Source organism: Spodoptera frugiperda, chromosome 27, assembly GCF_023101765.2.
Source record: "Spodoptera frugiperda isolate SF20-4 chromosome 27, AGI-APGP_CSIRO_Sfru_2.0, whole genome shotgun sequence".
NCBI lineage: Eukaryota > Metazoa > Arthropoda > Insecta > Lepidoptera > Noctuidae > Spodoptera > Spodoptera frugiperda.
The window spans coordinates 12,442,898-12,457,235 of NC_064238.1; the positions used below are offsets into that span (position 1 = coordinate 12,442,898).

Here is a 14,338-nt window from a genome sequence, read left to right on the forward strand (position 1 = left end):
ACTCACATGATGTTTGACGTTTCACGTCGGTTTTCTGTGAGACCGTAGTATCACTCCGCTCGAGCCGGACCATTTGCGCCGAAGCATGGATCCCCTACACTTAAGTGTTTACAAACTCGTACCTTTATCTTGTATTAATAATAACTTTGAACTGAAAGTACATTATGTTTGCGTGTTTTAAAAAATTAAGGAAGAGATAATTCGTAGCCTTTATTGACTCTCTTAAAATAAGTATCTCGTGAGGTTTCCGGCGCGTTTAGAATCACAAAGCTGTTCTGTGCCCAGGATAAACTAGACAGTTTTAAGCTTAGACCTTCTAAGCTAATGAATGATACAACACTTATCATGCGACAGGACTAAAGATATTACTGGCAGACTTCTGACAACCCCTCAGAGAATTAAACAACTGATGCTCTATTGTGGAACAATTATGACTCCAAACATAAACTTGTACTAAACAATATAATATTTCAAAATAATATATACACGCTTCATATCACTACGACTACATTTAAACACAATAAAACAATGAATAAGTTCTTAGACAGTTCAGTTGTATATCAACTAAACTTAAATAAGTAATGCTGTCAGAAATTTGGCTAGACTATGTTAATAAAAGTGATAAAGCATAAAGCGTTTTGTATAGAGTACATAGTTAGTACATATTATATATGTACAAAACCTCGCGTCTGTCTCCCATGGGGGTAGACTATAGAACGCCAATGGCTACGAATGTTATACATATTTCTTTCGCTTCATGAACCACTTCAAATCCTGAGTGAACAGGTTGCTCATAAGTAGGCGTACTCCATCGTAAGCGTGTTCCATCATAATCCACATAGTCGCTCATCATCATCGAGATGGTGGCCAAAAGTCATCAGTCTTTTCATTCATGCTCGTCGGTTAAGGGTACTTTTATTTGGCCCTTCTTTAATATATCGCTAATTTGTTCAATGTAGTCAATCTGTCAATCAGTTATCAAAGTTAATATATGTTGAAATACAGTTAATTGCTAAGAAATGTCTTCACATTATTGTGTTTTATACAGTCATAAATATATTTATTTTAATGTCCTAAAAGGTTAGATAGAAACGAGTTATGTTTATACATATAAACTAGTCAGTAATTCCAACCGCAACATACGCAAGTCCTATCTCAAACTATTTAGATGATTTATATAGGTACTCTTATTTACCAAGAATCTTCACTTTTACTAAAAGTACGGTATAAAACTGCCACAAAATAACCAAATAGAGTGACCCAAATCAAACTTAAGTACTCCATTTATGTATATGTATAAATGTATTTGGTCTATAGACCTATAGCTACTATACTATACACATATAGGTTGATCTATAGGTATCTATCTAGACCAAATAAATTATTACCAGAGTACCTCTACAACATAATTATTTTCATCTCATGATAATAATACTCTGCTAATATTTCTCCATTATTGTTTTTCCAGAAATCGCCGAACTTACCCACAAGTTTTCTTCAGTGACGCTGTATAGGAACCAAACCGTACGGTATTCAGCCAGGATGCATGCGATCATCGCCTGCCAAATGGAATTTCAACTTTACCCCATGGACATACAGTCGTGTCCTATTTACATTGAAAGTTGTTAGTATTGCATACCCTTTTCTTCTGTTTTACTTTAAACTTGTAAAATGTGTTACCCATTTCCGTAAACGACAGTTGTTTTTGATAATACAATTTTATAAAGAGCCCTAAATCAGTATTACCAGTTTGGTAAATAAATCGAAATATAAAATGTGTATAAATATTGATATGGGACCTAAAAAAAGTATTATAATTATTCCAACAAGCCAGATTACAGAAATTTTGGTACTGCCTGAGACTACCACGACATCTAGTGTGAGCAATCTAGAAGCGAATGCAAAGCGGTGCGATGACACGCGAATTCAACGCGATGCGGTGTGAGCAAGCCAATTGATAGCTGACTGTATCCCACGGGCAGTTGGTCACGTAGGTCACGTCAATAGATTTTGACAGTTTGTTGCTTTCGCGCACAACTTCGCGTTCGCTTCTAGATCGCTCACGCAAGACGTTGCGTTGGAGACTGCGTGCTACTACTGGGAAAATTTTAGTTTTCTGTTTTGACTTGAAACTTAATATATTATAATTTGCCTTATCAGTAATTTCGATCACATTCCATAGAAATAGAAATAATAAGAAAACTAAAACTTTTTTCCCTTCCCCTTTTCAGTCTCATACAGTAATCAAAAGGTGCGGTTTCGTTGGAGCGAAGCTGGTGTCACTATCAACCCGGAGCTGAAACTCCTGCAGTATCATATTGGGGAGCCGTTGAGGCTTGAGGAGACTAATGGATACATGATCGATAAAGACGGTAAGAACTTTCAACTTAATATGACGAGAGAAGAAGCATCATCACAATCATCATTGACTGGATTTTTTGCCGCCCATGGACACTCAAAACACCAGAGCCGTTACAAATGCGTTGCTGGTCTTTTGGGTGTTAGGAATGTCAGGGTTTTTAAAGAAACGAGGATTTGAAAAGATTGGGATTGGGGGAAATTGGGCCTCTGGTAACCTCACTCACATAACTCAAGCGTTGTTTCTGTGATGTCGTGGTATTATTACTCCGGACGACCCAGCCCATTCGTACACTTTAACTCTTGAAAATCAAATGTTAGATATAATAATGAACATAATATCTATAATTGCTAATGTGACCCGTATAATAGAAGAAAAATTCTAGTGCGAGGCAATGTTTTAAAAAAAGAAAAAATTACGGAATCAGGTTATGAAGCTGAAATCTCTTGTTCAGAAAGCACTTATTAGCTAGTTAACATAGAAAATCCGTTTGTCTTATGTAAAAAGCAGTAAGCTCATTGTTATACTCAATTTCAGACTCAATGCTATTACTGAAGTAATTATACTTTGATTTTAAAGGAATTCATATTCCCAAGCACCTAGTTAGTTCGGACCTAATTAGCTTTTTAGTACAGTTTGTTCTAAAGACTGAGTGAAATTAGAACAACTTAGGACATTACTCGAAATGTGTTATTATATAGCCAAGATAACGTTTGATGGTGCTGTTATGGTTCATTAGATAAACTTATCTTAGTGCTGTTAGTACTGTTTTCCGTCATAAAACGCACACTATTCGGAGGGTAATTATTTCATTTAGTGATGTCTGTTCAGTAGATAGAGTCTAAGTTATTACTTACCATCATCTTTATAAAATTGTGTTTTGTTGTGTGAGTGAGGTTGCCGGAGGAACAATTACGAAATTCCCCAATCTTCCCAATCCCGGATTCCCCAACAACCCTTAAATTCCTATCCCCCATTGGAGTTTGCTGACCGATGCTCGTTTACCGGTTTATACAATAAAAAAATTCGTGGTGGCCCGGAGGTTTAAGGAGTTCAAAACCTAACAATGGCATGTACCAATGCGATTTTTTTCCGAATTATAGGTACTTCCTAAGATTTTATTAAGACCACTGGCAAACGGTGAGGAAACCTATGCTTATAATTTCTAATTATAAGTTTGAAATCAACAACCCGCATTAAGCAAGCGTGGTGATTAATGCTCAAACCTTATCCATGCCAGAAGAGGCCTTTGATCAGCAATGGCCACTTGTGGGCTGGTGTGTATATAATAAGGTAGAAGGTTCACTTTTATTTAATTTATATTATGTCTCATGACAGTTATTACAAAAATACATACAATTATTTTTACAGTCTTCGTCAGTGTACAAAAAAAATACCACATTTTTCTTTGCCTCCATTCAAGATATCTTCTTACTGACACAAGATCCTTTCAAAAGCTAATTTTCCTGTTGCTTATCGGCAATATCGGATCTTTGAATTAGAAAACTAAGGCTTAAGGTACAATGAAAGAGAAATAAAACTTCGGCACTTCAGTAAATACTTTTACCAAGACTATCTATTTATTTAGTAAAAGAAAATAACAGAAGCTTACTTTGTAATTCACATCAAAGTTTATTTCGACTTAAAAAAAAACAAATTTGGTTTTTTACATTACTAGTTAGCATATCGTGATGTTTTATGCACTGTCTAACGTAAGAAGATTTTTTTCAAATTAGAGCAGTAGTTTCTCAGATTAACTCGTTCAATCAAACAAACTCTTCTAGTATAACTACAAACATAATTTTATAGCTTTTTTGCCGTTACAGTTGCCCCACTCTAGGATTTTCTCCTGTGTCGTGAATGCGTTTACAGACAGATAATTTCAAATGCACATGACACCCAATCCTGAAACAACAAATTGTGGATCACGCAATGAGTTGTTCCGTGCGGAAATCGAACCCGCTACACGTTAAAGGGTTGCTAGTTACCAAGCCACCGTGCTAAGCGTGTAGCTAAATATCTTTCCGCTCAGATATCTTAGATCTCATTGTCTATGTATAAGTTTTATGTAATCAGCGCGTTTCCATTACCAGATAGGCCAATGAACTCAATCTCTAGCTCTTTGTGTCAAAAGCCAATGTTTTCTAAGTAATCACATCCTAAAATAGTGTTATTTCGTCTTTATATATCTTAAGTACACGCATCTTGAATTATGTAGACACTTTATTAATATACATAAAGTAATAACTTCTGTAGCTTCTAGTAAAATAAGTACCTACAAACCAGCAGGTCAAGCTACCTCAATATTGTTAATTAATTATCAATCTTATTCCGATGTGATAAGGTTGCAAATCTAATAACGACATTGGTAAATTAGTATATTTTGTTATGCTGCTATGTACTTAAATTATGTTTAAAATATTCTGAATCGATGTAAGTGAAGAGGAATCGTAATAAACTCGAATTAAAGCACGCTTCATCTCGTCTAAATGAATGGTATCTGAAATTAGTTCACACTCGGCGTTGTGTTGCTAAGAATTTATTGCTCAAAGGAACTTCTTAATTAATTTAATTGTTCCTTACACGTGTACCTTTCATGTTTACGCTATACAAACAGAGCTCATATTCATTGGGAATCTTAGCTTGATTTCTCATGTCATATATTACTATATAATTTTGTTAAGCCTCTGACTGCCAGTAGAAAACTGTTGAAGGCAAATCCTCCGCTAACGTCGGTCACCGGTGGCCCCCATGGCGTTTAAAGTGTACATACAAAAGTACACATTACAATAAGTAAAGTTTGACTGCATGGTTGGCACGGTGGCTGGGCAATGGGCTGGTGAGCAACGTGTAGCGGATACGATTCCCATACGGAGCAACTCTTTGTGTGACCCACAAATTGTTGTTATGGGTCTGGGTGTGTATGTGAACTTGTATGTTTGTAAACTCACCCACAACACAGAAGAAAATCATACTGTGGGGTAACGTTATTTAAAAAAAAACTGTTACTATCTATAGTTCCACTTAACTACATAATTGCCTAAGTTAAGTTTCAAGTTTACATAAAAACTACCATATTATATTGGAGCTATTACAAAGATATTAAAATCTGTTTAGACTAAAAACAAATTCACAGTTACTGAATTCATTTACAAAAACACGATCGCATCACAAATCGGATTTTGATTTCCCAGAAAATCAAACAACGGTTTTGAAAGAAAAAAAGAATTTAAGCAAAGTCTTCTTTTGTTTTCTGTGTCGCCAAAGCTAATAAGCTCATGGGCGGGGTAATGCGACGTTTACGAAAGAATTACAAATATCGAACATTAAATAAACACAAAGGGAAAAGGAATTTGTTCCATGTCGATTAGGATACATTTACATTAGCAAATGTCTTTTATTTTTCTCATTTTTCTATCCCATTTAATGACACGGTGTATGACTAATATTTTTTCAATCTTATTAGGTTGTGTATATGTTATAATTATAATAGAAAGACATTGAAAGTGTACTTTTAACGTTTTATTTGTGCACTACATATAAATTAAATATTCTGTATAATTAAATTACTAATTTACTTAAGATAAATTGATTAAAAGAGGGGAGAAAATCATCTTATGACTTCTCTCGCCTTGAGCGAGACGAGAGGTAGTATCCAGCCCTTACTGACTACAAACCACTCTGTCCTTACTACTGCTTTTCGAACTGGAGCCCCAGTAACCCGCTAAGCCGTCGGTAGCTCCGACAAATAATAGCTACTAGACGCAGGTCGCTTCCAACCGACCTATATCATAATCATTTGGAAAGTCTTATACCTGGTATAATGTTCAGAATTGATTTAATATTACTCTTTCCAGGTAACTACTCAAGATTAGTAGTATACTTCAGGTTCGAGAGGCAGATCGGTCATCATTTGATTCAAACCTTCGCTCCATCTTCTCTAGTAGTGATGCTATCATGGTTCAGCTTCTGGTTGGATCTGGACGCCATTCCTGGACGAGTGACGTTGCTGGTGACATGCATGTTGACGTTGGTCACCATGTTCACTGGACTGAGGGCTGATATTCCACCTGTAGCTTATGTGAAGGTAAGTTATTTAATAACTGACTTCAGAAAACCAAATACTAAATCAAAACAAAAGGTAAAAAGCAAAAAAATGTAAATAACTAGTAAAAATTATAAGTATAAAAAGATAGTATAGAAGTCGATGCCATAAAATCTAAACAAAATATTCATTTAAACCTTTATAGATACCGTACCTAATATTAAGGTACTTACAATTTTGTGACCACTAAGTTATATTTTTTTAAAGAGCTTGTAGTATTTTTTTTTTCTAAGAAAATAATATATACCACTAATACAAGGTCCAATTGACTTACCTTATCAGTTAGTTTAAGTATGTTATGAGTTCCATATATAAAAGAGGTGAGCCTATTCCAAAAAACTGTGTTAGGACTATTTCAGACTTCGTACTAAAGTCGTCGTAAATCGAAATATCCAATAATACTATTTTAGACGCCAGTTTTATTTCCGAACGTATTCAATTTCCCTACGGTACTAAGTGTTATTTTATTGGAATTATTATATGCGAAATAAGTATTCATATAAAAATAACCTTTTACAGAAAAGCGACGGATACTTTTTTATATACCTAAAGTACTTTTGGGCCCAAATCGTAAATAGTTATACGACAACTACTATGGAAAACTTTTAGTTAATACTCCAATAAAATACAACTTAAAATAGTAGTTGAGACATTTACATTCAAACCCGTGACTTCCAAGTCTCCTTCTTCAATAAATAGGATGTAAATTATGATTCAATGTGTTCACATACCGAAAAATTAGATTACATCAAAATTGGATCACATTTTAATTCATGTTGGTTTTATGAACACATAAATTTCATCATATCATACAAAAAAGCACATATATTTCACTAAGCTGTTTCTTTTAACGATTGAACAAAAAACCATACTTCAGTATACCTAAGTTATTATTTTTTTAGCAATTGAAAAGTCTTTCAATATCTTCAACAAAACTCTAGAATTCAGCCAGGTCGACAGAAAAAAGATTAGTATTTTTTATTAGCAGGAAATATTTTATTCCGTCGACGTTATTTCATCGGTAGGGGCAATTTGCACGGAATTTAATAAAAGAGAATTTGGTTGGTTCCTGAGATTTTAAATCCACGTTTAATATTATTTTCCCTTCAATATTTAATTGGAAATACCCAAGATTGTCTTGTTAGGTGTAATTATTTTACATTCAAGATGTTTTATTCAGAACTGGTTTTTGCCTGCGAGTTCATTCACGTACAATATTTACTTAGCAAGTTATTTTGTATGATAATATTACCGAGGTCTGTGAGCTAAATCTATAGCTGTACAATAAAGTTACATAAATATATATTGAAAACTAGGCATTGCTTTCGTTCTGGAGATTTTCGTGTGCAAACAGGTTTTTTTGGTACTGTTTTATTTTATGACTTTTTTTTATAAAATATAATATGTAAATATTGTACGGACAAACTTTTTTAAAACATCCGTGTGTTGATAGAGATATTTTTTTGAGAAGATTGTTATAAACAGAAGCTTAGTCCAATTTGCACACGAACAAGGAAAATGGTATAAGCAGCTAAATAAATAATTCTGTGGTAACGTAATAAGATTTTGATATTTCCCTTTTTCTTGCACGAAATATAATACACATCGCTGATTTTGTACAGTCAGCGATACGCAAGCGTTTGATTTGTATGTGAGAAATAGGTCACATGGATCCATGTTAAGCAAAAAGAAAGTGATGACAGGAGATTTACTCTCGATTGATCACAAATTGGACACATTCAAACATAAAGTGCCGAGTTTGGAATTTAGACTGTGCTCGGTATAAAATATCATGAAAAAAAAAATCCGAATGGGACTTAAGTACTGACATGTGGATACTTTTTGTCTCATTTCTTTTTTCGAGAACTACTCTGTCATGGTTTAGGGCAAAATTATTTATTTCAAATAGAATGGGAAGTGTCTTATCTTCGCATGGGTGCAATGGCGATATAATATTATACATGTATTATACATATAATAATATAATTGTCTATTAAAAAAACCGCATCAAAATCCGTTAAGTAGTTTTAAACATTTAAGCATACAAAGGGACATAGGGTCAGAGAAAGCAACTTTGTTTTATACTATGTAGTGATTAAAAAAAAGTCTAGCTGTTGGTCCTCTAGTGAAGCTATTTGCTTAAACAAGATCAACTTCTATATCAACATTGTATTGATATCTTTCTACTCATTTTGGCGCAACAGAAAGACAAGTAGCTTTTTTTTAATTAAGTCTTAGACTGCCAATAGTAAACTTTTGAAGGCAAATCCTCCGCTAACGTCGGTCACCGATGACCACCACAGCGTTTAATGTGTTAATCAATCCCGTATTACTTATTTACCCAGGCTTTAGACCTCTGGATGGCTGGCTGCATGATGTTCGTCTTCGCTGCTCTCGGAGAGTTTGTCGTCGTGAAGGTGTTGGACAAGCAGTATCAGATGAACAAGACTAAGGCGCAGGAGTCCATGCCAAGAATCATCCCGGTGGTAAATATCTTATTCTTGATATCTTACTGTTTACAACGAAATACTGATACGTGGAAAATTCTTTAGACGCACACATTTCACTTCACTCGCACTCCAAAGAATTGATGTTTTTTATCAGACACGACTCTAACGCCTAACCAAATAATTTAATTTCAATTTTACCTATCTTGCTACTAAGTTTAAATTGTAAAGCGGCATTACGTGCCATAATGTGCACTTCTGCCTATCCCTTCGGGGATAAAAGGCGTGAAATTGCATCATCTATCTCTGATATTTCCGATATCTTTAACAAAAAAGTTGCTAACGGACTGGAGCTTTTGCGTTCGATACCCCAAGTGAAGCACACGTTCATGTCTTTGTGGGATATTATAATAGAACACATGTTACCATCAAAGTTAAACAAAATACTACAAAAATTCTCAAACCGCACTCCATGACCTCAATCTCAACAACCAGTACCAAATCGAACCAAGATTATTGAGACAAAGATGTTTCGTTATCTGTGGCAGCGTTTGAATGGAGAGAAGGGTTCTTGTGGGACCCTGGCAGCTTGGGAGGGGAGTCAGGTCCGGTGCCGCAAGGTGGACCTGACGTCACCAACGTCACCCCCAGCAGCCACTCCGGCAGTGCACCCGGCACCATCAGCTACCCATGCCACCGCGCACCTTGTCGGCGTTGAGCGACGGCAGAGCATACTTCAGGTAGAATTTCTTCTCTTTAAAAAGAAATTATTTATTTCAAATAGACCGGGAAGCAATAATTACAATATTAAAAAAATGTCTGTCTATTGGTCAATCCCCTAGTGAAGCCACTTCCTACGTTCCAAACTGTAGATTCCTATGGAGATTCCTTTTCCAATCAGGTTCACAACACAATTCTTGGTTGCTCTTGCATTGTTTCGCTGGTTCAATTATGTGAGAACAATGTGATACCAATATTCAGTCAAAGAGATCGAAAAAGATAATAACCTTAATAACAATAAAATAAAATAATACAGTCCGGAGCTGACCAGACCCGAAGTTGGAGAACAAACTTAAGATAGTACTTATTATAAGCTACCATCTGCAATAGCTGAGGTGTAAAGAGTCCCTCAAGGTTATTTTCTTTTTCTATCACTATGGCTGAATATTAGCTATACATTGTTCTCACATAGTTGAAGCAATCAAAACAATGTAATCAAGAATTGTATTTTGAAACTGATTGAAAAAGAGTAACCTATAGAGTTTCTTGCTCGTTCTTCTCCATAGGAATCTACACTTTGAAACGAGCAAATAGCTTCACTAGACGGCTGACCGACCGACAAACAGACGTTATTAATATTATTATACTTGCTTTTTCGTTTAAAAGTGCCTTCCTGGTTTATTTGAAATAAATAGTTTTGACATTGACTTGAATTGGCTACTTCTAAAAAGAAATCGGTAAAAGTAAGAAGTAATTTCTAACAACAATGTCTTTTATTCCAGGTTGCCTGGCTAGACGCCGACACAGGTCAAGAACGAGTGCTATGGAGGGAGATCGACAAACTCTCCCGTGTGGTGTTCCCAGCACTATTCCTCCTCTTCGTCACCATGTACTGGCCAGTCCTCCTCCTCAAAACGAAGACCTCCTCATAACAATTAGATTTCTCGAGCCACACTGTCGCTGCCTAAAACATTGATCATGAATCAATGTTGTACGAGTAGAAAGGCTTCAGTAATGCCTACAATGTCGACTGAAAGTCATATAGGCACAAAATGAAAGGCTTTACTGAATCGACTAGGTTATTACTTATTAAGCCTTTAGAATTATTTCGTATGAAATATCATATTGGAGATTTTTTCGTGTTGGTTTTGTCGACGATTAAAGGAAAGGTAACCGCAGTGATGAATTTTTCTCGCGTGACGTCACATAAAGCTGTCGAGGCGAGTTTTTTTTTGGTTCATAAACTTATTCTAATGTCAAGACATTTATACTGAGTGCTTTAGTAGTTTGGCTCGAAGATAAAAAGACAAAAACCAAGATAAAGTATCAGGATTTACATAAGGCACTGAAAAACTAGAACACTTTGATGTTAAAGTGTGACAGCGAAGGCTCTTTTACCTTTGAATTCTTTGTTAATTTAACAGCTAGGTTTTATCTTTAAAGGAATAGCGACTAAATTCTCTCGATTAAAGATAATATAGAAAGGAATCTACAGCTCAATTTGTTTTTTGCGAATAAAAAATTCTCAAAAATTTGCGTGGAAAAATACAAAGATGTTGCTACCCAGAAAATATACCAGAAAAAAAATGTAGTTGGAGAATGTACAGTTAATAGTTTTAAAAAAGGGTGAGGGACTTGAATGTAGATATAGCTATAAGTAGATGCTTACAAGTATTTTCAAAAATTTTTATAAACGTAACAAAAAGTGCACAAAATTAAAATCCTAATTTAACTACGTAGGGATTTTAAAAGATTTATTTTATTTCAGAAAATATATGATATGTATTTTAAGAGAAACGTGCTGTATTTTTATTTGAATAAAGTTCAAAATTCGTAGATATTTATTGTTATTATATAGCAGTTAAGGTGCTCATAGATTAGTTATTTAATAGGGCATTGTTATACAAAAGTTGTTGTTTTAAATCCAAGTTGTAGGTAATCAGAATGCGAAGTGAAATAGTTTTTCTTAAGTTTGCAGACGTTTAAATATTCAAAACACGTGGTAAGTTTGGGAGGAGTAACTTTATAAGATTAGTTTTGAACTTTGATTATCAATAGCAGATAGTTTTTTGAGTTAAATATGTATTTGTTCCAATTTAAGACAATGTATTATTCAAAGATTTTGAATAATGCTAGGATATCAGAAAGAATAAGTCTGCAATTATGTTCAGATATACATACAGTATGGAGATCACTCATATGACTTAAATGAAACAACAAGTAGTACCTACTCGTCCACAGAAGCACAATACAATAATAATTAATGACGATTCTCGTATTGACGTTTTGACGAAAAACGAAAATAGTAAAATTGAAATTTCAAATAAAGTAAAAACATTATTAAATATGTCAAATATTTAATTTTGTCTGAACAGCTCCATACACCTTGACCACAGAAGAGCTGTAATGTTGTAGGTTGTCCACGAATATTATAGACATGCGGCGCGGCTGTTGCAATGCCGTACCTATGTTTAAAAGCTCAAAGAGATAAATGCACTTTTTGCTTAACTACTTGACCTATTTCGCGTACTTTTCATATATTGTCAGCCAACATGATGATGATGATGATTGTTATATATAATATGGTTATATTTCGGTTATAAATATACACATATGTATGAGAATGCAATGTTTAAGGACACTTCTACTTCCCTTGTTGTCATGGGATCATAGAGTTGTAACAACTTACCTACATTTATTTCACGAAACAAAGGACAAATTTTGAGTAAAATGTTATCAAACAATGAAGTAAAATCTCATTTACGTTAAAATATGATTTTAAAACAACGAAATAAATTTAAAATAAGGTGCTTACGTCATCAGCGTCATTTTATGGGATAGTGTCGCAATCATGATCAGCTTTAAACCATTGTGATAGCTTGTATAATGAGATTTTATATATAAAACTGTAATTGTAAGTTTCATTTATATATAGATTTAAGTGGTTTTAGATTTATAGGTAGGTACTTTAATACAGTCTGTGAAATAAAGTGTTGAGATCCTCTGAAACAGTTTTTAGGAATTAATATTTCATTGAAAAATAATTGAAATGTATAATTTGGTTCAGTTCTGATTTCTCATTTGTTTTATTGATAATATTTCATGTTTCCAACGTCTAATATTTTATATTATGTTAAAATATTATACAGTATTTTATATAATATATCATTCTAAACTTCAAATTATAATTTATAAATATATTCATAAATTGTTTAATTTTGTTATAGTTATATGTAAACAAATAAAACATACAAATCGAAAAATCTATATTTACAAAAATGTTAAAAAATGCTACGAAGTGCGTTATAATAGGATTAGTATTCTAGATATTATTTTATAATATTAAATTATATATATTTTAATAGGAAATAAGGGTTTTCCTATCTGTCCATTGTTGCAGTTATATTGTACAGTATAATTATAGTTATAAGGTAAATTATAATTATAAATTATAATTATATTTATAATTACGCTTTAGTGCTAAGGGTACGAGCTCATACGTCACGGATGCCTTAACTGTTTGACGTTTTTATGTGCAAGATTATAATAGAATATTTTGTTGAACACAAAAGAAAATAACTCGTAATGAAAATGAATAAAAAAATGGTTTTGTCATTATTACTCGTTTCATTTAATATAGTGAAAGGCTTATCGTGTTACCTTTTTTATTAAAATTTAATATAATTTGACAAGTTCGTCCAAGGATGAAATATTTTAAGGAACACACACACAAGGTCACGTGTTTTTAGTCACGAAAGGGGTAGGCAGAAGTGCACATTATGGTAAGTAATGCCGCTATACAATGTACAGTGTAACCCACTTTTCAACATTTGTGTTATAAGCTCCATGTAATAGTGGGGTGGGCGTATTGGCATATCAATATATCCCAGTACAATTCTAGACTCCGTGTTACTTTCGAGCGTGAGAAATTTTCAAAAATCTTAAAAAGACCAGTAATACCTTGCCCGACCCAGAAATCTAACCGGAGACCCCTTGTCCGGCAGTCGCACTTGTGACCACGTGATGCAGAATGAAATATTTTATAGAATAATTTTGTAATATATTTACTATACTCATTTTGAGCTTGAGCACTCATTGTAATTTACATAATTTCATAATTTCCCACGCGCCTGATAAATAACAAAGGGCAATAAGTTACGCTGCAGTGAACATTTAAGTATTGCGTTATCACCCAAGGGAGGCGTCTGTTTTCGATTGAAGCTCAGAGCCATGTTGCAAAATTTAAAATTAACTTTTAAATCACAATTAATTAGTTTGGATCTCATATCTCTTCTCATACTTAAAAGAAAAACATTTATGAATTATTATTACACGAAGCTTATTATGAAAGAGCTTCAAAATGAAAATAAAATAAAATTTTATTGACACAAAAAGGTGTCTTGAGGGAGAAGTGAGCGTTTGTGCACACGTGTTTCTGACGGTATTGTATCTTCCCTTACCCATAATAATCATGCAATATAAATAGTATAAAAAATAAAAATATTGTATAATTTAGTATTTTTGAGTTCATACCGGAAAAAGACTAACACATAACAATGTATACATGTAAAATTGTAAGTGATGACTCAAATTCTCTAAATTTATTCATCAGTATATAAATGACAAATTGCTACAAAGCATGTCAGGGTCGTCACGGCGCTGGTCCTCCACAATGTCTTCACACTTCATGCACAACGATCCCACAGA

The 14,338-nt window shown here is 33.8% G+C and overlaps 1 protein-coding gene across 7 annotated transcripts in view; it reads left to right on the plus strand.

Annotated features, from left to right (window-relative positions):
- Positions 1-13,249, plus strand: part of LOC118263657 (glycine receptor subunit alphaZ1) — a 66,236-nt gene extending 52,987 nt beyond the window's left edge. For 4 of the 7 annotated variants that reach the window (XM_050705582.1, XM_050705584.1, XM_050705585.1 and 1 more), the window contains 6 exons: positions 1,469-1,624; positions 2,232-2,372; positions 6,217-6,446; positions 8,810-8,950; positions 9,439-9,651; positions 10,414-13,249. In XM_050705582.1, the coding sequence (XP_050561539.1) occupies positions 1,469-1,624; positions 2,232-2,372; positions 6,217-6,446; positions 8,810-8,950; positions 9,439-9,651; positions 10,414-10,563 (1,031 nt within the window). In that variant the 3' untranslated portion in view covers positions 10,564-13,249. The remainder of the gene's footprint in view (positions 1-1,468; positions 1,625-2,231; positions 2,373-6,216; positions 6,447-8,809; positions 8,951-9,438; positions 9,652-10,413) is intronic. The other 3 variants (XM_050705583.1, XM_050705586.1, XM_050705588.1) reach the window with 1 other exon arrangement.
- The last annotated feature ends 1,089 nt before the right edge of the window (positions 13,250-14,338 follow it).